The following is a 27,777-nucleotide window of genomic DNA, read 5'->3' on the forward strand; positions in this document are numbered from 1 at the left end:
GAGGCTCCCTTGAATGTGACATGCTGCTTCTCTTTTGTGGCTTACAAAATTCTACCTTTATCTTTGACATTCTACATTTGCTTATAATATTTTGTGGTATGAGTCTGTTTGAATTTATCCTTTTTTGGAGTTCACTAAGCATCTTGAATGTGTATATTCCTATCTTGCATTAAATTTGGGAAGCTTTTGGCCATTATCTCTTTGAGTATTCTCTCTGCCCCTTAATCTCTCTCTTCTCCTTCTGGACTCTCACAGTTTGTATGTAGGTGTGCATGATGGTATCCCATGGGTTCCTCAGACTCTGTTCACTTCATTCTTTTCTCTGCTTCTCAGACCACAAGATTTCAATTATCTGATCTTCAGGTTCACTGATTCTTTTTTCTACCAACTCCAATCTGTTGATGAACCCCTGTAGGGTCTTTTTAATTTCTCTTATTCTGGTCTTCAACTCTGTCTGCCATTAGCCACTTGTTTTCTCTGTCTTACGTTTTTGTTTCTCAGTTCCTCTATTACTGTCCTTTTACAGTTGATATTTATTGTAACCCATTTTGATTCCCTTCTTCCCTTTTCTGTGTGATTTTTAGTTCCTTCTTTCCTTTTCTCTGTAATATTTAGTTTTTTTTTTTAGTGATTTGGGAATTACCGTCAACATCTTAAATTTATTACAGCCTAGTTTGAACATCAACTAGGTTTTTACAGCGTACAAACACTGCTCCTATCCGTCTCTGTCTTTCCCTTTTGTGCTGTTATTGTCACAGACCACATCTTTATACATTGTGTTTCCATTAGTGTAGAGTTATAATTATTGTTGTGTGTGGCTGTGACTGCTAGGTGGGAAGTAGAGCCCAGACTCCCCCACTTGGCCTGTGTGATGCCCCAGGAGAGGAAGAGGCTCCTTGGTACTACTGCCTTGGGGCAGGAGCTCTGGCCCCTGCAGGACCTCCACTGACACTAAGAGAGGGAGCGACCACGAGGTCTCCTCTGATGCTGCCTCAGCCAGGAGTGGGTAGGAGCCCCGCTTTACTGCTGAGTTGGGCGTGAAAATCCAAGTTTCACCTGTGGGTGTGGGTTTGGCTGATACCCTGGGGTGGGGTGCTCATTACCTCCCAGCAGTGGCACAGGGCACAGCCCGCAGTGGGGGAAGCCTCAGCTCCCTAGGTGGCCTTTGCTCACCTTGTTGTGGGGGGGCCACAGTTTTTTCTGTTTGACTGGACTAGGAAGGTTACTGTTTAGAAGTTTTCTGGGACTTGCTCGGCTTTCTCTTTTCTGAAGCTTATTTTAGCTGTGCCTGTGCCTGGCATTTTCTGGCTGCCGACTTCTCCAGCTCCAAGTCTGGGATATTTGAGACAAAAACAAAGTCCAAGAAACTCGACACTCTGTCATTCCTTGGTTCTGAGAGCCCCAGGTGGTCTGACCTTTTCACCACCTTCAGGGTCATCCTATGATTGTTTCGTATGGAATGGCCAGGGTTTCTAGTTGTGCTTCATGAGAAGAATAGGAGCTTGCATGTCTCCACCGTCTTTCTTAAAGCAGCAATGGCAGCAATGTGTTTTAATCATTCTTTTGCCTACTAAATACCAGAAAAACATGGTGAATTTTTTTGTTTGTTTTATTATTTTTTAACTTTTTATTTTGAAATAATTTCTAACTCAGGGAAATGTCATTTTGGCTTTCCCATTTGGGTGAACTTCTGGAGCCCTTAGTTACATCTGACACCTGTGCCTTCATGAGATGACACATGCCCACCACGGTTGTTACTACCTACGTAGCCTTTTGCTCAGTTTCTCTGGCATTTGTAGGATTGCAGTGATGTTTGTCATGAATTCATTCAAACATGGGTTGTGAAGCCCCTGTGCTAGGTGGCCTGAGGCCTGGAGGGCTGCCCTCCTGGGGTTGATTTTGGGTCAGATGTCCTGTCTGCTCAGACTGGGAGGGCAGCAGGTACTGCTCACAGATGGTGGGAGGCACAGCTCCTAGCACCCACCCTAATTGTCATTTCAGTGCCTTGGCGGTGCCTGGTGTGGACGGAACAAGTGGGTTCAGATGGCGTTCACTGATGGCCGGAGCCCTTAGCTGTCCTTTTTTTTTCATCGTGTAGTTGTATATTCATCATCATGGTCATTTCTTAGAACATTTGCATCATTCAGAAAAAGAAATAAAGAGAAAGCAGAAAAAACTTCATACATACCATATCCCTTACCCCACCCTTTCATTGATCACTAGCATTTCAGCCTACTAAATTTATTTTAACCTTTGTTCCTCCATTTTTTCTTTATTTTTAATCCATATGTTTTACTCATCTGTTGATAACATGGATAAAAGGACCATCAGACACAAGGTTTTCACAATCACACGGTCACATTGCGAAAGCTATTATCATTATACAGTCATCTTCAAGAAACATGGCTACTGGAGCACAGCTCTACATTTTCAGGCAGTTCCCTCCAGCCTCTCTGTTACACCTTAACTAAAAAGGTGATCTCTGTTTAATGCATAAGAATAACCTTCAGGATAACCTTGTGACTCTGTTTGGAATCTCTCAGCCATTGACACTTTATTTTGTCTCATTTCTCTCTTGCCCCTTTTGGTCTAGAAGTTTTTCTCAATCCCTTGATGCTGAGTCTCAGCTCATTCTAGGATTTCTGTCCCACGTTGCCAGGAAGGTCCATACCCCTGGGAGTCATGACCCACATAGAGAGGGGGAGGGCAGTGAGTTTGCTTGTTGTGTTGGCTGAGAGAGAAGCCACATCTGAGCAACAAAAGAGGTTCTCTTAGGGGTGACTCCTTTAGCTGTTCTTGTGAGCCACTAGATAGGGGCTTGCTCTGAACTTTTGGTATTTGGAAACAAGTGCTGGGAGAACTTGTTAGATCCTTAAGCACTTGCCCAGGGCCCCCGACTGAAGCGTACACAAGCAGTGAGAAGGGGGCCTTTGAGGAGGTGCAGGTGCCCCCTTGGGGATACCAGGAGGAGGAGGCATGGAGCCAGCACAGCCAGTGTGGTCTGCAGTGGAGCTCAAACGATTTGCTGCTTCCCAAAGGCCAGTGACCGTCTAAGTGTGGGTGGATCATCAGGGCCCTGCCCCTCCAGCCTACTTTGCCCTGGGAACGTACTCACATCTTATCCCCTAGTGAGGGAGGGCATTTTAAGCAGGGAAGGGGTGTGACTGGATTTGGGCTTGCCACTCCAGGATTGTTTGGAGGACAGAGGGAAAGGTTTGCAATTGTTACGGTGACCCGGGGAGGGTTCCGTGGCCTGAAGCAAGGAGGCAGGGTTGGGGTTGAGAAGTGATTGCTGATCCTTGAAGTACGGGAGAGGGGATCTTCAGGTGGACAGTGAGCTGGGGATGCTGAGGCCTGTTTTGGGCACGCCGAGCCCATGATGAGTTGTTGTCTGCTGCTGATCTGTAGTCGGCTGGACACTCACATCATTTGGTTATTCTTGAGACATTTTGTAACTAAAAATTTTTTAATAGAAATTTCAAATCAGCAGAATTAGAAAGAGTAATATAAGGGACTTCTGTGAATCCATCTCCCAGCTTTAGTAGTTATTAACTTCAAGTCTCGCACCCCCTGCCCCAATGGCCACCATGGCATTTTAAGCTTGGGGTGACCTTGGACACGTCCCTTAACTTTTCTAGGCCCAGTGACTTTTTTTTAAACTTAGGGAGCCAGACCTGGACCCAGGCCCCTCAGACTGGCCTACAAGCCACAGAGGTCTGATGCCACAACTTTTTTTGCTACTTTGGTTTTATTTTGGAAAGATTTTTTTTCAGAGGAAATCAGTGTTTAATTTGTAAATAATTTCACACATTTTAAAATTGAAAAAAAATGGAGATAGAGATATACATGTGTATATATATATATGAATTTAGTACACATTTTCCATAAAATTTTAAAGTAGAGCATGAGACTTAAAAACCTTTCAGCCATGGCCAGCAGACTGTCAGCTTCAGGCTGAGGCCCTGGGTATGGGCCGACCTTCTCTGCTCCCTTGAAGGGGCTTTGAAGGGATGTTTGAGTGCCATGGACACAGGTGATTGTTGTGGCCCCTCAGCACAGTTTCTCTGATGTTGGTGTGTTGGCAGGGTGGTACCAGACCGTAAAGCCCACGGTCTTTGTTGTGGTCTCTCGTCACCAGGTAATACGTGGAGAGGGTACTGGCTTCCGCAGGGTGGGCTAGCTCTGTTTGCATTGAGTCTGCGGTCTGTTGCTTCACAGTCTGCACAGCCAGAAGAGCTTCAGTTTGCAGCCATTGTGGATTTATTTGTTTCCTTGTAATATGTTTTGTTTCATTCTGGAAATGCGGACTTAACTTCTGTTTTAAGTGTGTGGTGTAGTTTTCATACGCAGAGACTTGACTGCTGAGGTGGAGAGTGCAGGAGGCTGGAGCTCAGAAAACCTCAGTGTGACTCCTGGTCCTGGTCACCGGTGTGAGCCTGCTGAGGCTTTTCTCCTCACTGAGCATGCTCTTATCTTGAAATGAGCAGCATTCTTTACATGGGCCACATTGCTACTGTGAACATTAAATGACTTTGAGAAAGTGCTGCCTTAACACCATTCCCTTGTCCCAAAGGTCCACTAGTTGGAAACATAATTTGAATATTGCTTGCTTACATTTATACAGATATTACTGTATAATTAATTAACTTTCTGTAAATTAATACTCAGGTTTGGCACAATGATTTAATTTTAATTGACACTTTAAAATTTGACACCATATATTGGTTTCTACCTTTGTGTTTAGGGATGGCATGTTTCAAGAAACTCATAAATTGAATTTGTTGATTATTTTTTATTGTCATAAAATACATGCATGAAAGTGCAAAAAATGCATAAATCTGAAATCTATAGCTTGATGAATTCTTAGTGTGTCCACACCTGTTTAACTACCTTTACACCAAGACTGAGAGCATCATGTTCCCTCCCAGTACCTATCTGCCCCCACCCATAAGCACTCCTCTGACCTCTGTCTCCATAGATTAGTTTTGCCTGTTCTTGAACTTGATGTACATGAAATCAGACAGTATGTACTTTGTTGTGCCTGGCTTTTGTTCAACATAATGTTTGAGATTCATCCAGGTTGTGACATGTTGATCACCTTTTAAGGACATAAAAAGTTCCACATCTGAGTCCTAATATTCAACTAAGCCAAATCCACTTCTTATTGCCTGATAGACCATTATCTTACATACAGTGTCTGCTGTCTGTAATGTAATGCGCATTATTGCAGAGCAAGTATAGCCTATTATGTACCACAATTGTGTGCCATTCTTTTATCTAATGCAAAATTGATGCTTCAAGACCTTCTGTTTCTGGCCAAGAGACTGGATTTACCTCTCACTTGAAGCAAGCAAAAACCCAGACAAAATGTACGAAACATTTTGGTTTTCAAGACATTGGGCATCAGGCAACAAAGGATAGTGGTCCTGGAGAGATGGAAGCAAGGTAAGCCCTACGATTGTCCCAGCATGTTGACTTGAGAGAGTTTCCAGGCTGCAGCACAGGAGGAGAGCCCACGCAGAGCATGGCCTACTCCTGGAGTTGAAGAAGTGGAGCTTGTGTGAGAGTCTGGGGAGACCAAGGCTACTAGGATTCATAGGACGCAATACCAGAGAGCACTTAAAAGTTCTCTGTTACAGAGAGAGCATTTCAGAGATCTTCGAGGGTCCCCCTTGAGTATTCAACAGAATACTGATAGCATCTGCCTTTGAGCAAATGACTGGAGGCATGAGAAAGAAATCTCCTAGAGGGTGAAAGAGAGTGGTATCTTGCATTCATACAGGGCCAGGAATAATGTCTTCTCTTTCCAGCCAGACTGGATAACCTCATAATTCAGAGTAATAACCAACAAAGAAGTTAAGGTGGACTAAAAAAATACTCACTCTAAAAGAAAGTAGAAAAAGAGAACGAAGAGCGTGGGGAACATACAGAAAGTCAGTAGCAAAATAATAAATATAAACCGAACCTTAGGTGCATTAAATGTAAGTGTTCTAACCACCCCAATTAAAAGGCAGAGATCATCAGACTGGATAATAAAGCAAGATCCAACTTTTATGTTGCTTGCAGGAAAAACTCTTTAAATATAAAGACAAATAGGCTAATAACAGTTCAAAATATATGAAGCAGAAACTGATGCATTAGGAAAAACAGATATATCCATAATTATCATCAGAGATTCCATTACTTCTCTAAGTAATAAATGATAGAAGAAATAGACCAAAATTAGTAAGACTGGGCGGGCCACAGTGGCTCAGCAGGCAAGAATGCTTACCTGCCATGCCAGAGGACCCGGGTTTGATTCCCGATGCCTGCTCATGTAAAAAATAATAATAATAAAAAATTAAAAAAAAATTAATAAGGCTGTAGAAGACTTGAATAACACTAACAATCATTAGTTCTGGTCTGCAGAACAAGTCTCAATAAATTTACAAAATATGTTCTCTGACCACAGTGGAATTAAATTAGAAATCAGTAATAGAAAAATCTTTTGAAAATCCCTAAATATTTAGTAACTAAATAATACACTCTTAAATAACCCATGTTCTGAGAAGAAATCAAAAGGGATATTAGAAAGTAATGAAAATAAAAGCACAGCATATACAAATTTGTGGAATACTATTAAACCAGTGTTTAGGGGAAATTTGTAGCATCTAATATTTAGGGGAAATTTATAGCATTCTAATTTATAGCATCTAATATTTTTATTAGAAAAGAAAAAAGAATTGACAAGCTGACCTAGAATCTGAAAATGTGAATGTAAAGGACCAAAACAGTTTTGGAAGAGAACAAAGTTGGAAGTCTAGTATTACCAAGACTGACACTCTTTAAGACTTAGTATAAAGCTTCAGTAATCATGACAATATGGCTTTGGGGTAAGGATAGTAGATCAGTGGAACAGAATAGAAAGTCTAAGTACAGATCTATGTATATCTGGACAACTGATTTCCAACAGAGCTGCTAAGGAATTCAGTGGAGAAAGGTTAGTCTGCAATAGATGGTGCTGGAATAATTAAATATCCATATGCAAAATAATGAATTTTAAGCCATATCTCACGTCATATGTGAAAGCCAATTCAAAATGGATCATAGACCTAACTGTAAAACCCAAAACAGTGAAATTTTTAGTAGAAAACATAGGAGAACATCTTTGTGGCCTTGGCTTAGGCCAAGATTTCTTTAAAACACTTAAAGCACAGTCCATAAGAGAAAAAAATTGATAAACTGAACTTCATCAAAATTAGAAACTGCTCTCCAGAAAACACTGAAAAGAATAAAAAGAAAAGACAGATTGAGAGAAGATATTTGTATTTCTGATAATGGACTTGTACTCAGAACAGATAAAGAATTCTCAAAACTTGATTAAGGAGAATAAGAAAACCAGTGAAAAAACTAGCAGAAGACTTTAACAGACTCTTTACCTAATAAGATAAACAGGTGGAAAATAAGCACATGAGTAGATGTTCACTGCCGCCTGTCCTTGGGGAATTCCAAATTTAAAACCTTGAAGTACCATCGCATACCTTTAGAACAGGTAACCTTAAAATGACTGACCAGCCCAGTGTTAGTGAGTCTGTGGAGGAACTGGAACTCTTAGTGTGCTGCTGGTGGGTCTGCAAAACTATTTAAACACTTTGGAAAACAGTTTAGCAGGTTTTTCTTTTTTTTTTAAGTTAAATATGTGCTTAGCATATGATCCAGAGACTCGACTCCTAGGTATTTACTTGAGAAAAGAAAGCATGTGTCCATATAGAGATAAGTACTTAAATGTTCCTAGTAGCTTTATTTGCAGTAGCTCCAAACTGGAAACACTGAGTCCATTAGCAAGTAAATGGCTGAGCTGATGTAGCCATGTAATGGAATGTTACTCAGCAGTCAGAGGGAATGAACTATTGATGCACTCTAACACTGACGAATCTCAAAAACATGGTGCTGTGTAAAAGAAGCCAGATCAAAAACAAGAATATGTGCTTTAAGATTATATATGAAATTCTAGAAAAGGCAAAACTGCAGTGAGCTGTGGTGAAACTGTAGCAGATCAGCGGTTGCCTGTGCTGAAGGAGGGATTACCAAGGGGCATGAAGAAACAGGTGGCAGTTTTAGGCTCGTTACCTTACTTGTGCGGATGCTTACACGGGTGTGTGCATGTCAGAATTTAGGAAGTTGTCCACTTAAAATATGTGTAGTTTATTGTGTATAAATTATGCCTCGATAAAATGTTAAAACATAGCTTTATGCTTTGATGAGTATTTAGCGTTTTGTGTTTTGTGGTTGGATCTAACCATTATCCTGTTGGCAGGCAGAATTAGCAGTTAAAGATGAGAAAATTGGGATTTGGAGGAAATGAATGAACCTACCTGTGCATTCGACTGGCTGATTGGGGGTGGACCCAGTAGGGGTGAACACTGTGGGGTGGTCCCTGTGGGGGTGGACCCGTTGGAGTGGACCCAGTAGGGGTGAACACTGGGGTGGCCCCTGTGGGGTGGACCTGTTGGGGTGAACTCTGTGGGGTGGACCCGTTGGGGTGAACTCTGTGGGGTGGGCCTGTTGGGGTGAACTCTGTGGGGTGGGCCTGTTGGGGTGCACTCTGTGGGGTGGACCCGTTGGAGTGGACCCAATAGGGGTGAACACTGGGGTGGCCCCTGTGGGGTGGACCTGTTGGGGTGAACTCTGTGGGGTGGACCCGTTGGGGTGAACTCTGTGGGGTGGGCCTGTTGGGGTGCACTCTGTGGGGTGGACCCGTTGGAGTGGACCCAATAGGGGTGAACACTGGGGTGGCCCCTGTGGGGTGGACCTGTTGGGGTGAACTCTGTGGGGTGGACCCGTTGGGGTGAACTCTGTGGGGTGGGCCTGTTGGGGTGCACTCTGTGGGGTGGACCCGTTGGAGTGGACCCAATAGGGGTGAACACTGGGGTGGCCCCCTTTGGGGGTGGACCTGTTGGGGTGCACTCTGTGGGGTGGACCTGTTGGGGTGGACTCTGTGGGGTGTGCCCTTCTAGGGGAATGTTCTGTCACATGGAGTCTTATGCTATTCTTGTTTTCATTGTTCCTCTGAGAAACTACATTAACTCGCGTTCGTGCAAGTTTTCTTACAAAGACATTGGCAGAAAACAGATGCTGAGTGAATTTTGAATTTGTGTCGAATGCTTTCCCTCAGAGCACAGTCTTTTGCTGAGCGACTTCGACTGGGCATTGCGGTGATTCACGGGGAAGCGCAGGACGCTGAGTCCGACTTGGTGGACGGCAGGCACTCCCCACCCATGGTCAGGAACGTGGCCGCCATCCACCCCAGCCTGGAGATCCCCAGTAAGTGTGCTCACACCTCCTTGCTGCTCTCTCTGTTGAATATTTGTAAGGCTCTTGAAGTTGTCAAGTTGATTTCCTCAAAGGCTGTACCAGGATACACTTCCACCAGCACTAGCTACAAGTACCTGCGAACAGGAGGGTTGACAGTGTGGAATAAAAAAAAGAAATGACTTCAGCTTTGGTATTTGTCTTGCTTTTTGTGTTTTTTTGGTCGTCCCCGCCTCTATACTTCCAGGAGTCAACCTGGGTTCACACATTGCATTTGCTTGTTACGCACCTTTAATCTCCTTTCATCTAGGGCAGTGTGGTTCTCACTTGCAGGATGGGGGTTGATTGGCCCACCAGGGGCTGCCTGGAAATATCTAGAGACAATTTGATTGTCACACCGGAGGGGAGCATGCTGCCGGCAGCCAGTGGCAGAGAGGCTGGTGCCTGTCCTAGTCCTGCAGGCTACAAAACGCCCCTCCATGAAGAATTACCTGGCCCTGCGTGCCAGCATGGCAGGCCTGAGATGCCCTCATCTACAGCAGCTTTTCACTTTTTCCCCTTTTATGACTGATACATTAAAAGGGTATTTTTTACTTCTTTGTAATGAAATTCCTGTGTGTTTTGTTCTGACCAGTGCTGATTCCCAAAGAAAAGCCCCCAATCACAGTTGTTGGCGACGTGGGAGGCAGGATCGTCATCATTGTGGTAGGTGGTCCTCTTGTTACCCTGCTTACTGTGGTTATTCCCTGGATTTGCTTGGATTTGTGCACATAGAAAAGGCCTGTGGATAATGGCCTTGTCGGCCAGGTGGGAGCACTGTATTAAATGTTTACTTTGGTCCCAAACTCAACAAATGCTATAATTTAAAAATGGGAGCTGTTCAGTTAAACTAAATATTATGCACCTGATGTTAGTTATGATAATATGGGGGAAATTTGTGATGAAAGGGTATAAAATTATGACCGTTTATACACCTTTCACGTTTTATTAAACGAATGCATAAAGAGTATTTAATACCTGTGTGTTTCAAGAATTAAAAAATGAACACCTGGGCACCCACCACCCAACTGAAGAACCAGGTCCTGCCAGGTGCCCTTGGAGCTCCCTGGGGCTTCTCCCATGACACCTTCCCTGCAGGATAGTCACTGGCCTGCACGTTGTTGTGCTTTGCTGCCCTCACTTACCTTGTTATGCCACGCCTGCCGCTGGCCCTAACACTGTGTTAACTTATCCGACATGGTTTTTATGTGTGTGGAAATGTTTTGGTTCAGCACTGCACTGAGGTTTACCCACGTTGTGATGTGTGGTTGCGTTATTTTTCACTGCAGTAGGATGTTCCATGGCACAGTTATGAGACAGTGTATTTATCTGTTCTCCAAGCATTGTCCATACAGTTGTTTGCTGTTTTCAAATCATAGTGCTTTGAACCTTCTTGTATCTATTTTCTGGTCTCTGGGTCTCAGCAGAGGAGTGGTTGGGTTGGAGGCTATGCACATTTTCACCTTTACCAGGAAGTGCCACTTGTCTCCCAAGTGGTTGCTCCGGGGATTGCTCCACAATCCCCGGAGCACTCTTGGTAATTGTGTTTGCTTCGTTTTCAAGCCCTAAAGTCTCCCACCTCACCCTGTGGGTAACGCTGTACCGTTGGTTTGTTCCTCAATCAACAAAATAAACAGTAGGAGAAAGCTGCCATGGGTTCAGTAGCACTTTTTCTTTCTATTGCAACTGCATTTAAAAAACACATGAACGTTTTTTTTATTTTGAAGCAATTACAGATTCAACAGAAGAAACCTCAAAAAAGGGTGTGAGAACCCTCAGTACTCTTTACCTAGCTCCCCCCAGTGGTCACAGCTTGCATAGCTAGAGTACAGCATCAGTGCCAGGAAATTGACATTGGCACAACCCGCAGACTCTAATGGTTTTCCATGCACTCACGTGTGTGTTTGTGTGTGTGTATGGTGTCACGTGGGTGGCTGCATGTAACAAGACTGTATTCAAGATACAGAAATGCTCCATCACCCCAAGGCTGCTTGGAACTTCCCTTTACAGCCTTGCCTGCCTCCCTCCCTCCCACTTCTCTGACTCTTGGCCATTACTCTTTTTTTTTTTCACATGGGCAAGCACCAGGAATCGAACCCGGATCCTTGGGCACGGCAGGCAAGCGTTCTTGCCTGCTGAGCCACCGTGGCCCGCCCTCCTGGCCATTACTCTTCTGTTCTCCCTCTGTACATTTTATTATTTCAAGAGTATCCATTATTTAACCTTTTGAGATTGGTCTTTCACACTCAGCATATCTCCATGGAGACTGATCCATGTTTATTTGTCATTTGTTCCTTTTTATTGCTGAGTCATATTCCATGGTATGGATGGACCACAGCTGGTTTATGTTCACCTGTTGAAGGGCATTTGGGCTGTTTGAAGTTTGGGGCCATTACAGAGAGTTGCAGGGAGCAATCGTACACAGGTTGTAGAGATATGAGTTTAATTCCTCTGAAATAAGTGCTCAGGAGGGCAGTTGGATCATGTAGTAGTACAGTGGCATGTGTAGATTTTAAAACAACTACTAAATTGTTCCGGAGTGGCTGTACTGTTTTACCTGCAGCACTTTTAAAGTTATATATATATTTGATCATAGTAACATCAGTATACATTTGCAAAGAGTAATATATAGATAAATATATAAGTATTTGGAGCTCTAGGCAATGCTTGATATAATAATGGGTTTTAATTACTCTGGTAGCCTGGGAACCTGTAGTCTGCAGCTCAAAATTACTGGACTGGATATTTTATTTAAAATTATAATCATTTATAATTTTTCCCATTGTAAAAATGAAGTGCTTAGTAGAGAAAGTTTAGAAAATAAGGAAGAGTAGCAAGAAAAAGGGGAGAGAACCACCCATAGTTCCATTATTCAAAGTCAGAAACATCTTGTAATGTTTTTTCTATGCATTAAAAAATCCCTTCAGCAAACATGCATGGGGTCCCCCGTTGTGCTGGCCCTGCCTAGACAGCAGCTACAAGGCTGGAAGCAGGGCTTCTTTCCCCGGGAGCCCAGAGTGTGGTGGAGGGAAGCACGGCGCTCCCAGACACGGTGTGATAAGAGGCCTGCTGCAGAGGCCCAAGGCTGTGCCACTTGCACGGGGCGGGAGCACGGGAGTATGCCGACCAGCCATGCTAAAGCCTGAACCAGTCACCTACCCAGCAACTGTTAGCACAGAAAAATTACTTGGGTCCTTTTTCCTGATTGCTGAAACCCATCTTTGCAAAAGTGTTCATATACCTTTCACTCAATCTGCAATTTGACAGGATGACATTATCGATGACGTTGACAGCTTTCTTGCTGCAGCAGAGACCCTGAAGGAACGAGGTGCCTATAAGATCTTCGTGATGGCAACTCATGGCTTGTTGTCCTCGGATGCTCCCCGGCTGATTGAAGAGTCTGCCATCGACGAGGTAACAGCTCTTTGTTGGCTGTGGGGCCGCCCTGGCCTTTACCGTGTCTCAGTCCTTCTGGCAGAGTGGCTAGAGAGCAAGCTTCTTGGAAGTGAAGAGGTTCTCTTTGTGTGTTTGTGCCTCTGCACCTCTCTCTCTTGCTCAGGGTGGTGGTTCACATCTCTGCTCACTCTCATGAGTGGAGCGTGTCCTCTGTACTGGGCCCTCTGGCTGTGCTTTGCACTCTGTCACTGAGCTCCTGGGGTCCAGAAAGTTCACACCGTTGCCCCATTGATAGAGATGACGACCTTGTGTCTTTGGAAGGTTAAGGAACTTCTCAAGGTCAGATGGCTACTATAGGGTGAGCATCTGGGTTCAAACCTTATTGCCTGATGCCAGGCGCCCCAGTGAGAAGTTGAGAGAGGTAGGTAAATGAGACGGTTGTCCTCGCTACCTAAGGATTTAGACAGGGGCCAGTATCATGACATAGTTTAAAGCAAACACAAGTTTAACTTGCTCCTGCTCTCCCTCCCCACTCATTCCAGAGGCCAGCCAGGGGGTCCTGGGATTCCTTATATATACATAACATTTTAGTATCTCTCAAGAAATAGAAGTAGCTGTCCTCTATGTTTAAATCCCTTTTAGTTTTCTCAAATCCCACGTTTGTACTTTGTAACATTAGATCTCCTTGACCCTGGCCCTCTTTTGATCGTCTTTGATGGGTGGAAGATACTTTAGCACGCACAGGGACAAACTTGCATAGCTCAGCTACAGGCTGCCGCCTCCCTTGACTGGACAGCTATGGCTCAGGACCAAGGATGCTGGCAAAGGCATTGACGGAGGCCAAAGCTGTATCACAACACCCATGTATTACTTGGAGTGGGAAAGCTTCAGGAACAGACACCCTCATCAGTCTGTCTGGCCCTCACTGGACAGATTTCCAGCAGGCATATCCATCTGCTCTGCTGAGCATGTACATGTGTGGAAAGCAGGTCAGCAGGGGGCTCTTGGAGCAGAGTGGGCCTAGAGAGGAGGCCTGGCCACCTCCCATGCAGCCCTGCCTCACTCTAGTCAGGTCAGTAACTGACAGCGATGGACATCTGAGTGGTTTCTACTTTTTGGCTGTGGTGAGTAATACTTCTGTGAATTTTTATGTACAAGTTTTAAGAGGGGTATATATTTTCATTTCTTTTAAATATATACCTAGGAGTTAAATTGCTGAGTCAAAGGGTAATTCTATGTTTAAACTTCCAAGGAGCTGCTAAACTGTTTTCTTAAGCGGCTGTACCATTTTACATTTCCACCCACAGTGAAGGAGGGTCCCGGTTTTCTCCACATCCTCGTCAGCACTAATTATTATCTGACTTCTTGACTTGCTGTCTTAGGGGTGCTCTTAGATAGGAAGTGTGTGTTGCCTTCACACTGACTGGGAACAGTGCTGGAGGTCTGGTAGCACCTGTCCTTCTGTCAAGGATAATCTCTACGTTTCAGATGTAGCCAGGAAGCCGCCGGGTTTTCTGATGGTCTTGGTTTTTCCCCTTTGGTCCACAGGTGGTGGTTACCAATACAATTCCACACGAAATCCAGAAACTCCAGTGCCCCAAAATTAAAACCGTGGACATCAGCATGATCCTTTCAGAAGCCATCCGCCGAATTCACAATGGGGAGTCCATGTCCTATCTCTTCAGAAACATAGGTTTAGATGACTGAACAGCTTTCCGTTTTCAGCACTCCCGAGGGCCAAACTGGGAACGTGCGGACCGAACTCCATGATGGGTCACATTTGGTTCTCAGCACATAACATGAGCCGTGCATTTTATTTTGTTTTCCTCCCCCAAGTACCCTTTCTTCTTGTTAATTCCAGGGAAGGTAGACCAACTTCTTAAGGTGGGTTGAGTGCTTGTGAGTTTTGGGGACAGTTTTTATAAAAGAAAAATCTTTATTCTCCTCTAAATAAAATAAGTTAAGACCTGATTGTGTTCAGTTTAACTATTTAAATACAATTTGGAAAGATTTTTAAGCTCACCCGTAGCCTTTTTTCAAAGTCACTTGAGCCCTAGTGCTTAAAAAAGGTTAATAAAATGATCTACTGTATGGTACCTGCAGTTGAAAAGCCACAGGGACTATGCTGTTGAATCCAGTAAATGACATTTTTAGAAATGCTTTTATAGATGAGTGTGTGAAATATGTGATCATATTTATTTTCTGCAACAACAGAAAGAATAAAAATTTGTGTGTTTGCGTGTGTGTATGTGTTTTTTAACTTTGTGTTTGGTAGTTTTATAACCAAAATAAAATGAACACTGAATATAATGTGCCACGAATGTTGAAATGTTCATCAGCTTGCTGAGTTTTCTCTTCCGTAACTGTTGAGAGGTATGGCGGATCTTTGCCTCTTAGGGGTGTATTATTCCCTATCCTGATTGTTTGTCAAAGACTCAGAATGTTTGTGGTACAGAGAACCTTTCCTGAGGTGGGAGAGGAGTGTGAATCCCAGGATATGTGGCCCTAGGGAGGGCAGGTCACCCGCTTGGCACATGAGCCCGACTGCATCTTGGCTTGGCTTTTGTTCTCTGCTCCCTGTTGGACATGTCAGCCAGTTTCCAAACAAAATATGCTGCTTCATTTCCAGGGGATTAGATCTAGCAGGGAGTCACCTGGGCCAAGCCATGTGAACCTTGCCAATGCCAGGCATCTTAAGTGTTTGCCTGAGTGTTTTTTCTATCAGGCCAGGCTCCTGGGGGACACCCAGGGCCATGGGCTGTGCAACATGTTCTCCCACGGTGGTCACGTGAGGCAGGCCCCCAATTCATGGAGGAACAAATGGACTTTCTCACAAAGAGAAAGACTGTACCCCTGCCCCCACCCTGACAAACCTTTAAAACTTTGCTTTCAGCCTGTTTATCTGGAATAAAATGGCAATTGATTTAGCACGAACTGGAGGTGAGACGTTTACTATTTGCTGTATTGGGGGTTCTTTTTCTTTCTTTTTTTTTTTTTTAATTCTTTATTAATTTAAAAAAAATTACAAGAAACACAAACATTCTTAATATATGCTCATTCCGTTCTACATATGTAATCAGTAATTCACAATATCATCACATAATTGCATATTCATCATCATAATTTCTTAGAACATTTGCATCAATTCAGAAAAAGAAATAAAAAGACAACAGAAAAATAAAACAAAATCTTTTTTTTTTTTTAACAATCTTCATACACCACACAGTCCATCCTAAGTATACATTTAGTGGCTCTTGGTATAATCACATAATTATGCATTCACCACTACAGTCCGTATGAGAACATTCTCATTTTTTTTGAAGAAAAAAAATCCCAACCCTATCCCTGAATTATTGACATTTAGCTTTGGTAAAGTGCCTTTGTTACAGTTAATGAAAGAATACTACAATGTTACTGTTAACTATAGACCTTAGTTTATAGTGTATTTTTTCCACATAGCACCCTATTAGTAGCACTGTAATGGTGAAATATGTTTGTTTTAGCGCACATAAGAACTCATATTTATACAGTTCACCACCATCACTGTCCACTCTGGGTTTCACTAAGTTAGTCCCAGGTTTTATCCTCTAGGTTTCCTTCTGGTGACAGCAGTCCTCTAGCCTGCCTCCTCAGCCACACCCCACTCGTCTTTGTCAGCTGCCTCTGCAGTGTTGTGCTGCCACCCCACGGCATTGTGCTGTGCATCTCTGAACCTCTACAGGAACCTGTGGAACATTCTGTATTCCTTAGTCATTGATATCCCAATTTCTCCCCGCTTTCTAGCTCCTGGTGATCTGCTCTAGATTCAGAGTGTATTGGATTTCTTGGTGCTCCAAGGAGGGCAGCAGGGCTTGGGGGTGCTTGGCCCTTGAACAGGTTTAGATACTGTGGGGGTGCAGAGCTCTGAGGGCTCCCCCTGAAGCCACCTTTGCAGAGTAAATTGTCCCCTGCACATCTGTTCCGCACACTGCGTCAGCAGCGCCCACAACCTGGGTGGTGCTGCTGAAAGGGCCGTGAGACATCAGCCCTGCTCCCTGCCCGTCCCCTGCCACATTTTGCTTTTGAAGAAAGGGAGGTCAGAGAAAAGTGTTTCACACCCCCGAATTTTCAAAACCAGGTAATGTTAGAGCCATTTCCTTTGAAAAAGTTCTTGCTCTTTGAGAACGATCTGTGTCTGGAAGTGGATCATTTGATCTTCCCAAACAGTCTGAAGAAATAGAACACTGACAGCTTCCCCGGCTGGTGTGACCTGAGTTAGCAGGTCAGGACAGCCGTGCTGATTCTGCACAATGAGCTGAGGAAGTCTCAGCACCTAATTGCGCATGTCCGCGCTTGACTGTGGTTGTCCTCCCATCTTCTGCCCGTTCTCATACCATCTTTTATTTTCCCCCTCTTGATGCAGTCTTAACATTTTCTTTTACCGACAGTTCACCAAGCCACCGTGTATGTCGTTAAGCTTTGAAATGAGTGTGAGACACTTTCCAAGCGCTCTTGGAGCACTTCCACGCGTGCAGCTCTTGGCATTGGCACAATAAATGCAGCTCTTGGCATTGGCACAATAAATGCAGCTCTTGGCATTGGCACAATAAATGCAGCTCTTGGCATTGGCACAATAAATGCAGCTCTTGGCATTGGCACAATAAATGCAGCTCTTGGCATTGGCACAATAAATGCAGCTCTTGGCATTGGCACAATGGTGAGGGTTAGGCAGAGAATCATTTGAGAGAAAATAGAGCTCTGAGCTCATTCAGTCCGAGGTGTCCTCCAGGTGGCTGTTTTTTTAGCCTCTGGCTTTTCTTGGTATTCATCTTGTATGAAGAAAAGTCAGATTTACAGAAGAGACGTGAAAGAAGGGAGGCATGCAGTAGTGTCCCTTTGTGTAGGGTCCTTCAAGTCCCCAGATGCTCGAGCGTGAGCTCCAGGCTTGCCCTGAGGGGTGTGAGACCCACCACCTGGGCGAGAAGGACTAGATTCCCGGTAGTCACAGGCAAGCAGAGTGCTGTGGGGCACGGCCAAGGAGCAGCGATGTGTATGGGGACCAGGAAGACAGGAGGTGGCGTGTCCTTGAGAAAAAATGTGGTTTGTACAGAGGATGGTGATGGCCAGGGTAACTGAGCAGAAGCAATTGCATGAGGAAAAGTCTAGAGGCCTGAGGGTGCTGGATGTTGAATATCAGGTCACAGCCCCCTGTGACTGGAACTGGAGAAAGGGTGATAAGGCTGGATGGTGGGTGAGGGCCCAAGGGCAAGGGTAGAGAATGGACCTCTGTGTAGTGGGAAGCCCTGAGGGGTTCTCAGGTACATCAGGAGCTGGTGGAAGTGAAGTCTCCTTTGTACCCAGTTCTCCCAGAGTTCTGTGTGTGCCGCAGGCTTTTGCCTCATTACCCTCTATAAACTATTGTCTCCGTGTAATGAATGACTAGAGACATGGGGCATGGGGACTTGAACCTAGAATTTCTGTAATAGAAAAAACGCTAGTAGTTTCCAATTTTTATTGTGATGTCAACACTGTTGACAAATGTGGGTTCGAACCATGCTCTCAGAGTTCGAGGACACAAGGCAGTGTCACCAGGGGGCACAAGTGAATGGATAAATGCAAGTGAATTCAAGCACTAAGCATTTGGTTCTCATCCTTCCTTTATTCCCTCCCAGGCCCCAGCACTGTCACTAATTGAGCTAAGATTCAGAATGATGCTTTGTGCTTCCCACTTCCCAGCCTGGTACTCTTTCCCATCATTTCAAGCATATTCCAATAAATGCCTCCCAAAGCCCTTGACATGGAGTATGGGGCAGAGCTGGTTTTGTGACTAGGCTTTCCTTGGAGACTGGCTTGGCTCATTTATTAGCATTGATCTGACTGAAGACTTGAGTGGCCAACCTGCCTGCCCCCCTTGGGAGTGATATTTGTGTCTAAAAATTTCAGGTTGGCCAACTGCTATGAAAACTAATACTGCAGGCACCCACTGCATTTGAGGCATTGTCCCAACACTTTACCTTATTGTCTTGCATCTGCAAAGCAACCGTGTTTGATATATGAGGGAACTGATGAAGTGAAGTGAAGTGCTTTTCCCACTAGTTAGTGTTGGGATTTGAACCCAGCTCTGTGTGATCCAGAGCTAATACCTTTCCTTTGACACCATGTCTGGACCAAACATCTCTTGATGATTGTGCTCGTGCATGTGTATTGAAGTAATCACTCTTAGGAAGCAGAAGTTTATGAGCATATTTAGATTTTGATGTACGGGCTTGATCAGGTAGGAATTTGTATTGCTGACGTGACATAATGTTGCTAAAGTAGAGTCATGAAGCTTAAAGTAAGTTCTCCCTTTTAAGTATTCCTTGTCTGTTTCTATGGTTTTCTTGACTTTAGGAAGCCTTTCAAAATAATCAAATTTTCTTTTTACTTCAGAGATAAGCTGGCAGGGCCTGCAAGGGTAGTTCAGTGGTAGAATTCTTGCCTGCCATGCAGGAGACCCAGATTCGATTCCTGGTCCATGCATTTTCCCAAAAACAAATAAACAAGCAAAACAAAAATTCTACAGATGGTGCTGCAATAATGGGATACTCACATGGAAAAATAATGAGATATGACCCTGCCATACAGCATACAAAAAAAAAAAAAAGCTGGCAGGATGTCAGCAGAAATTATGAGTAGAGATTTCCAAAAGTCTGACCCTAAAATGGTAAAAACTGTCCTGACCAAGTTTATTGGAACTCGGGAAATTAATCAGAAGTTTGCAGCAAACGAGGCAAATGCTTAAGAAATAACAGCTGAATGCTGGTGAGAGAGCCTCCTGGCATTTAACTTACCCTGGGCCCCATCCCTCTCTGGGGGCTCCCTGAAAGATTGGCTCCAAGGGCTTACCTTATTTTGCATTATTCAACTCTCCCAGGGCAGAGGCAGCTACTCAGGGAGTAGTATTTGTTGAAAATATTTAAGAGCAAATGTATTCACTGCTGCCTCCTGGGGTAACAGATACAAATTAGGGCAAACTTGGTTGGAAAGACTGAGGGATGAGATTTTTAGGGTAAAAGGGCTTTGGAAGCTCCCATGTATTGCTGAGAGTCTAGAAGGGCACAAACATGCCCAGGACTGGAAGCGTACACCAAAAAGACCTAAGAAGGCTCTAAACTCCCATCTCAGGTTTATTTCAGTCTATGTGTAAGTAGAAAGTGAAGGCTAAGGTACAGCTATAAACTGCCCCGCTGAGTGCTGACAGCACGCCCTCCCACATACACCCAGACCATCTGCAGAGAATGGGAGGCTTATTTTTTGATTGATTCTCTGTGTTTAATGAAATCTTCAATGAATCACTAGCTAACCACTAAGCTAACTGAAAAAGACTAAGCATGCTACACATGACAAAGAATACAGACCACAAATTTTGTTCAGAGACGTTGTTAAACAAACAAAATGATAAGCAACAAGAAAAAATTCTGGGGAAGGTGGAGAATATTATTTGCAGAGTCATCACATCATAGCAATAAAAATGTGCTGTTTTCCAAAAGAAATATATATATATGTGTATATATATATCAGAGAAACGAGATAATGGCCCTTACTGTAAGGAAAAAGAAATAGAAACTATTTTTGAGGAAGCCCAGATGTTGTATTTACTAGAGAAAAATGTAAATAAACAATTTTAAATATGTTCAAAGAGATAAAGGAAACCATTAGAATGATGTTTCACCTAATAGAGGATATCAATAAGGAGAGAGAAATTATTTAAAGGAATCCAGCCAAATTCTGGAATTGAAGATTATAACAACTGAAATGAAAAACTTATCAGAGGGTTGAACAACAGATTTGAGCAGGCATAAGAAAGACTCAGTGAACTTGAAAAGAGGAAAACTGAAATTATCCTTACTGAGTTGCTGAAAAAAAATAATGTAGAAAAAAAAATGAATAGGCTAAGAAACCTGTGGGATGCCATCAGTGTTCCAACATATGGGTAATGGGAGTCCCAGAAGCAAAAGAGAGAAATGGGTGGAAAGGATATTTGAACAAATAATGACTGAAAACTTACTAAATTTGATGAAAGATAGAAATTCCACATCCAAGAAGCTCAATGAACTCCAAGTAGGATCACCTGAAATAGATCCACACTGAGACACGTCATAGTCAAACTTTCCAAGGGCAAGGAATCATGAGACAATGAGAAGTGACTCATCTCAATACAGGGATCCTACATAAGATCAACAACTGATTTCTGATCAGAAACCATGGAGGCCAGAAGGCAATGGGATAACATATTCAAAAGGCTGAAAGAGAAAAACTGTCAACCAAGAATTCTATATCCAGCCAAACTATTACAAAAATGAATGAGAAATGAAGACATTCCATCATAAACAAAACGGACAGATTTCATCACTAGTAAACATGCCCTACGAGAAATGGTAAAGGTAGTCCTTCAGGCTGAAATGAAAGAACACCAGAGGGTAGCTCATTTCCACATGAAGAAATAAAGTACACTTGTAAAGGTCACTCCACAGGTAATTATGAAAGTTGTTAATACCATTTTTTAAAATTTGTAGCTACTCCTTATTTTCTATATGATTTAAAAGGCAAACATAATCGGAAATCTAGGTTAATGAGCACACAATACATAAAGAATATGTGACATGTTATATATGAGAATATAACATTGCGGGGGTAGAGATATATAAGAACAAGATTTTTGTATATATTTGAAAACAAGTTGGTTTTAACTCAGATCATTATAAATTAAAGTGTTAACTGTAATCCTCTTAGGGCACTAAGAAAACAAACAAAAGTTACATAGAAAAATGAATGAGAAAGGAATCAAAATGGATGGTACACTAGAAACCATCAATTTGAGAAAATTTTCTATTTTCTCAAATAGAAAATATTGAGCACAAAAGAAGACAGTAATGGATGAATTAAGGAAGAAAAAAGATATGACATGTAGAAAACAAAAAGCAGAGAGTCCAGCCTTATCATTACATGTAAATGAATTAAATGATCTGATTCAAAGGCAGAGATTGGCAAAAAATGGATAGTGAATATAAAAAAAACAACAAACCATGATACAATTATATACTGTCTACAAGAGATTTACTTTAGATCCCAAAACACAATTAGATTGAATATGAAAGGAGGAGAAAAAAAGATATTCCATGCAACATAAAGAGAACTGAAGTAACCAAGAGAAAATAGAATCGGTTGTACTAATATCAGACAAATTCGACTTTAATACAAAAATTGATTCAAAAGAAAGTCTCTTAAGAAGATGCACCTAACAACAGAACCCCCCAAATTTATTCAGCCCAAATGTCTGTCAACTAATGATATGGTATCTCCAGACAATGGACTATTATTCAGTCATAAAAAGGAACAAAGTTCCGACACATGGTATGATATAGAGGAACCTTGAAATTCAACATTCTGCTAAGTGAAATAAGCCAGACCAGAATGGCCATATATTGTATGATTCCATTTATATGAAATATCCAGAAAACGCAAATCATGGAGTCAGAGAGCAGACTTGTAGGGTGGGGGGAATGGGTACTGGCTGCTTAATGGGTGCAGGGTTTCTATCTAGGGTGGTGAAAAAGTTCTGGAGTCTGATTGCAGTGATGTTTGCATAACATCGTGAATATTACTGGAAGCCATTGAACTGCACACTTTAAAATTGTTAAAATGGTGAGCATAAATTTTGGTTTTACCACATTAAAAAGAATAGGCATGATGTGGAAAAATAAGAACTCTTGTACATTTTTGTGGGAATGTAGGATGGTGCAGCCACTGTGGAAAACAGTTTGGTGATTCCTGAGAAAGTTAAGCATAGAATTACCACATGACCTGTCAATTCCATCTCTAGGTATATATATACACACATGAATTGAAAACAAGGACTCACACAGATATTTGTGTGTTCATCGTAGCATTATTCACAATAGCTAAAAGGTGGAAACAACTAAAGTGTCCATCAGCAGATGCATGGATAGACAAAAGGTAGTATGTCCATGTCATGGGATATTGTTTAACCATAAAAAGAAGTGAAGTTCTGATATATGCCAAGCATGGATGAACCTTGAAGAAATCATGTTGTATGTCTTCAACGTGAAGTATAAGCTAGATTCAAAAGGACGAATATATGAGTTTGCTTATACAAAATACTTGGAATAAGCAAATTCATAGAGACAGAAAGCAAAATAGTGGTTACCAGGGGTGGCGAGTTGGAGAATGGGGAGTGACTGTCAAGTGAGTATGAGGTTTGGTTTGGGATCATGAAAATAGCCCGGAAATAGTGGTGAAAGTTACAGAATATGTCCACTTAAAGTGGTTAAAATGATCTTTATGTGATGTGTATTTTGCCACAATTAAATACTATTTTTAAAAAGTTAACTAAAAAAAAATAGGCTTCTGGGTCTAAGAAAGTTCTTGGAGGCCTTAGCATTTGCAGATTCCCCAGTGGTCTCGGCATCTTGGCCCTCCTGCAGTAACATCTCAGCACAGTCTTCAAGGAGGAGTGAAAATTCACTCAGTAGGCAAAGAGGTAGAAGGACCTGAGATTTGGAGTGCGACTGCCTGTATGACTTGAACCTAAAGTGAGAATTGGGAGCAGCAGGAGCTGGAGCTGCACAGGGCATTAAGGCCAGGTGGCAACCTAAGAGCTTGGGCTTGATCTCATGAATATTAGGTGTCAATAAAAGGTAATCCTTAAATAGGTGAGTCGTGTCAAGGGTTTGGTTTTGGCTCATTCTGCTACCCTGTGCATAGTGGAGGGAATCAAAGTGCAAGACAAGAGGCAGGGAGATGAGTTGGGCTGTGAGATCACCCAGGTGAGAGTCCAGAAGTATTTAGACAGTCGAGTCAAGCAGCTGGGGACGTGGGGCGTGAGGCCCAGGGGACGGGGATCATCATTTGTTCCCAACCCCCAATGCCTCCCATGGGCCGTAAAGGGCCGAGAAGTTTAATAATAAAAGGGCAAGCCTTGAGAGCTGGACAGCTTGGGTTCAAACCCCTCCTCTGCCTCTTACTTCATGGCCTTGACAAGTTTTTTCTGTGAGCCTCACTTTTTCCATCTGTCAAGGAGTTGAGAGGATGGAAGCGGGCAGTGCCTGTGCAGAGTCCACACTCAGGGAGTGTCTGAACACGGTGATGGTGATGGTGGTGACAGCTCTCCAGGGCCTCACCCCACTGAGCTTTGGGAAGGAGCGGGTTTGGGTGGGAGGATAATGAGGGCTGCCTGGTTGAGTATGAGATGCTTGGGGGCCTGTCCCATGCACCCAGAGCTTGGCCACCCAGTCAGCAGTGCACCTCAGCCTCGGCTTCCCACTCTGTACAGCAAAGGGAGACCCACAAGAACGGCCCAGGTGGGGATTAACTGAGCTGCTGTAAACATGAGTGCCAGCGTACAGGAAACGGTGGCCTGGGATCGAATTTGTAAAAGAAAAGTTTGGGTTCCCAGCGGTTTAAGTTTCCTTGGCTGCTCAAGCAAATATCATGCAAAGGGCTGGCTTGAACAATGAGAATTTTTTTTCACTTTTTTTATTGTATAGTATAACATCTATACAAAGCAAGTACAAAGCAATGGTTTTCAAAGCACTCTTCAATAAGAAGTTACAGGACAGATCCCAGAGTTTGTCACGGACTACCGTACACTCCTCTCAGATTGTTTTCCTTCCAGCTGCTCTAGAATATAGGAGGCTAGAAGGTTTAAATATTTTTTCATTATCACAGTTGACTTTTTTCCTTTTTTGTGTGTAACAAATAGCATATATACAAAAAAGCAATAAATTCCAAAGCACAGCACCACAATTAGTTGTAGAACAGATTTCACAGTTTGACATGGGTTACAATTCCACAATTTTAGGTTTTCTAGCTGCTCTAAGATACTGGAGACTAAAATATATCCATTTCTTAAATCCTATCTTCTCTGTATAACTCCACCATCACCTTTAATTTTTCCATCCCTTTCTTTAGGGGTGTTTGGGCAATGGCCATTCTAAATTTTTCATATTGGAAGTGTCTGTCACTAATATGTGGTAGGAAGGTGGAACTATCTGATGTTCTGGAGAGGCTGGGCGCTCTAGGTTTCAGAACTTATCTGGTCCAGGGACATATTTGGAGGTTGTAGTTTTCTGGAAAGTTACTCTAGTGCCTGGAACCCTTGTGGAATCTTATCTATTGCCCTGGGTGTTCAATAGTAGTGGCTGGAATGGTCCTGGTTGGGGATTGGCAGGTTTTGATAGGTAGCAAGGTCTACCTGAAGCTTGTGTAAGACCAACCTCCAGAGTAGCCTCTCGACTGTTTATGAACTCTCTCTGCCACTGATATTTTATTAGTTACACTTCTTTTCCCTGTTTTGGTAAGGGTGGAATTGTTAATCCCATGGTGCCAGGGCCAGATTCATCCCTGGAAGTCATCTCCCACATCGCCAGGGAGACTTTCACCCCTGGATGTCATGTCCCACGTAAGGAGGAGGGCAGTGATTTCACTTGCAGAGTTGGGCTTAGAGAGACTGAGGCCACGTCTGAGCAACAACAGGGGTCCTCCAGAAGTAACTCTTAGGCATGCCTATAGGTAGGCAGAGCTTCTCTGCTACCTACATAAGCTTCACAAGAGTAAGCCTCAGGATCTAGGGCATGGCCTATTGATTTGGGTGCCCCTAAAGTTTGACACAGTATCAGGGGATTCCCTGATGGTAAGGTTTAAGAGTTCCACGTTCTTTCTCCCATCCCTCAAGGGACTTTGCCAATACATTTTTTGTTTGTTTGTTTGTTTTTTGGCATGGGCAGGCTCTGGGAATTGAACCCAGCCAATACTTTTTGATTATCTGCTTAATATACTCTAGGATGTATCCAGGCATTACAATAATCTATACAGGATTAAACGACCTCTTCTTTCTTCTGTACTCCCTGTGTTTCAGTTTTTCAAATGGGCTGTACAGATAGGTTGAGTTAGATTATGTTCTACAGAGAATTTCAGTTGCAGACCAAATAAACATTTCTTCCTTTGGTCTCAAAGAGTGTGTGTGGTTCTAAGATATAGACACTGTCTTCCTTACCCCTGTGTTCTGAATTAGCTTAACCCCAACCTGGAGGACTTCGTTCTTATCTCTAAATATCAGGTTATTTATATAAAATAGCCTCTCGAAATCCAGAAATAATTGCCACTCTGGACTTAATGTGTCTGCTCTAAAAGCTTACAATCTTGGCCCGTGTTTTCTTATAAGCATTTTCTAAAGGTGACCCTACCATTGTTGTTTTTTGTTTCTGGCTTATTTTGTCTCACCAAATGTTTCATATGTTCATTCACATTGTTGCATGCCTCATGACATTGTTCCTTTTTTGTAACAGCACAGCCTTCATTCGTAAGTATACACCATCGTTCGCCAGTCTGCTCCATTGTCACTGCATCCTTCAGCCACTTGCTTTTAATCAGGCATCATGTATAATGTCCAAAGTCCAGAGTCCATCAACAGTCTCAATTTTAGATAATTTCATTGTTCCCAAGAGAAAGAAAACCAATAAACACACCCTCGCCAAATAGGAAATCTAAACCGCTTCTTAACTCTTGTCCCTTCCCCCATTATTCACCTCTGCTATTGCTATGGTAGCTGATGGTTTCCTTTTGAACAGAGCTCATAGAATGCAATAGTAGTTTTCCCCCTGTACCCTGGACTTAAACACTCTTCATACAAGAATCATTTCTTTGAAGTAATTCTTGCAAGAACTAATTCATATTTCAAGTGATAATCAGTGGGACATGTAGGTCTATACAACCCCTTTCAATCATGTTCACTTGCAATATGGTAATATTACTCATAGACCCACTAGAGAATCACCTTCACTTCTGTCTGTTCTCTTACATTGGAGTTCAACCTCATTAACTAGAGATGGGTTCACCCATCTCTAGCTCCTGTGTATCTCTAGGTCACCTATATTCTATATTATAAGCCTCTGATTATGCCTCTGATTATCCACTTTTATGTGGAATCATGCCATATCTGTCGTTTTGTGCCTGGCTTATTTCACTCAGCATTATGTCCTCAAGGCTCATCCCTCTTGTCATGTGCTTCAGGACATCATCTTGTCTTATTGCTGCATAGTATTCCATCGTATGTATTTACCACATTTTGTTGATCTACTCTTCTTTGATGGGCATTTGGTTTGGTTCCATCTTTTGGTGATTGTGAATAATGCTGCCATGAACATTGGTGTGCAAATGTCTGTAGACATGTACTTCTGTATATAATAAGGGGATAAGTATACTAGTTCTGTAACTTGTTTTTTCCTTTAAAAATGTATCATCTTTCCACATCAATTTTTAAACCACCTCACTTTATAGCTATGTATTCTGCAGGGGGGATGGAGCTGATTCATTCAGCCCCTTCCCTGGAGCCAGCTCTCTGCACCTGTGCACCCTCACCCACGGAGCTCGGGCACTCCGTCCTCTCGTGTTTTATAGGACAGAAAGATAGATGCTGTTGAACAGAAGTTATGATAGGTGGCTGCGTTGCCTCAGAGGCGGGAGCAGTGGCGAGCTGGCGTGGATATGGAAGGCAGGTCGCAGCGAGGCCCCAGCGGCTTGGTCCTCCAGCTGGGTGGGCGGCAGTGATTCTGTGCCCGGGCACATGATGGACCCAAGTCGCGTCCCATGCACAATTCTGAGCCCCCGAAGGAAAGTCAATAAATCACCACGCAGCCCCCCCCCCCCCCCGAAAAAATACAGGCACGGTTCCAGCCATCCCACCTGCACCCTGGCCAGCTCTCCCAACCCTACTCCCCGTCCAGGGAGAAGGCGCTCACAAGTTGAGATGGCGTCCCGCTGTGGGGTGCCGCTTCCAGGGGGTTGGCGCAGGTGGCATCTTGGGAAGCGAGCCTCAGAGTAGAAGGGTTGGCCCTCAGGGTGGGGATCCGTGCTGGGAGGGCGGGGGACCAGGGGCTCGAGTATGGTCAAGGCTCGGTGTCATTTCTCCATCCATCGCCTCTGCTGCCACCACCTGCTGCCCGCTCCATCAGAGCTTCCTGTCCCCCAGGGCTTTCGACCAGAAGTGGAGCGTCTGTCCTTTGAGTTCTAAGT

General features: G+C 43.3%; 1 protein-coding gene across 7 annotated transcripts in view; it reads left to right on the top strand.

Moving 5' to 3' along the window:
- The window catches only part of PRPSAP2 (phosphoribosyl pyrophosphate synthetase associated protein 2), a 63,763-nt gene that overhangs the window by 33,476 nt on the left and 2,510 nt on the right, over positions 1-27,777 (top strand). For 4 of the 7 annotated variants that reach the window (XM_077163432.1, XM_077163430.1, XM_077163431.1 and 1 more), the window contains 4 exons: positions 9,155-9,303; positions 9,926-9,996; positions 12,598-12,744; positions 14,275-14,970. In XM_077163432.1, the coding sequence (XP_077019547.1) occupies positions 9,155-9,303; positions 9,926-9,996; positions 12,598-12,744; positions 14,275-14,433 (526 nt within the window). In that variant the 3' untranslated portion in view covers positions 14,434-14,970. The other 3 variants (XM_077163434.1, XM_077163433.1, XM_077163435.1) reach the window with 2 other exon arrangements.

The sequence above is a fragment of the Tamandua tetradactyla genome, chromosome 6, assembly GCF_023851605.1.
Source record: "Tamandua tetradactyla isolate mTamTet1 chromosome 6, mTamTet1.pri, whole genome shotgun sequence".
Classification (NCBI taxonomy): Eukaryota; Metazoa; Chordata; class Mammalia; order Pilosa; family Myrmecophagidae; genus Tamandua; species Tamandua tetradactyla.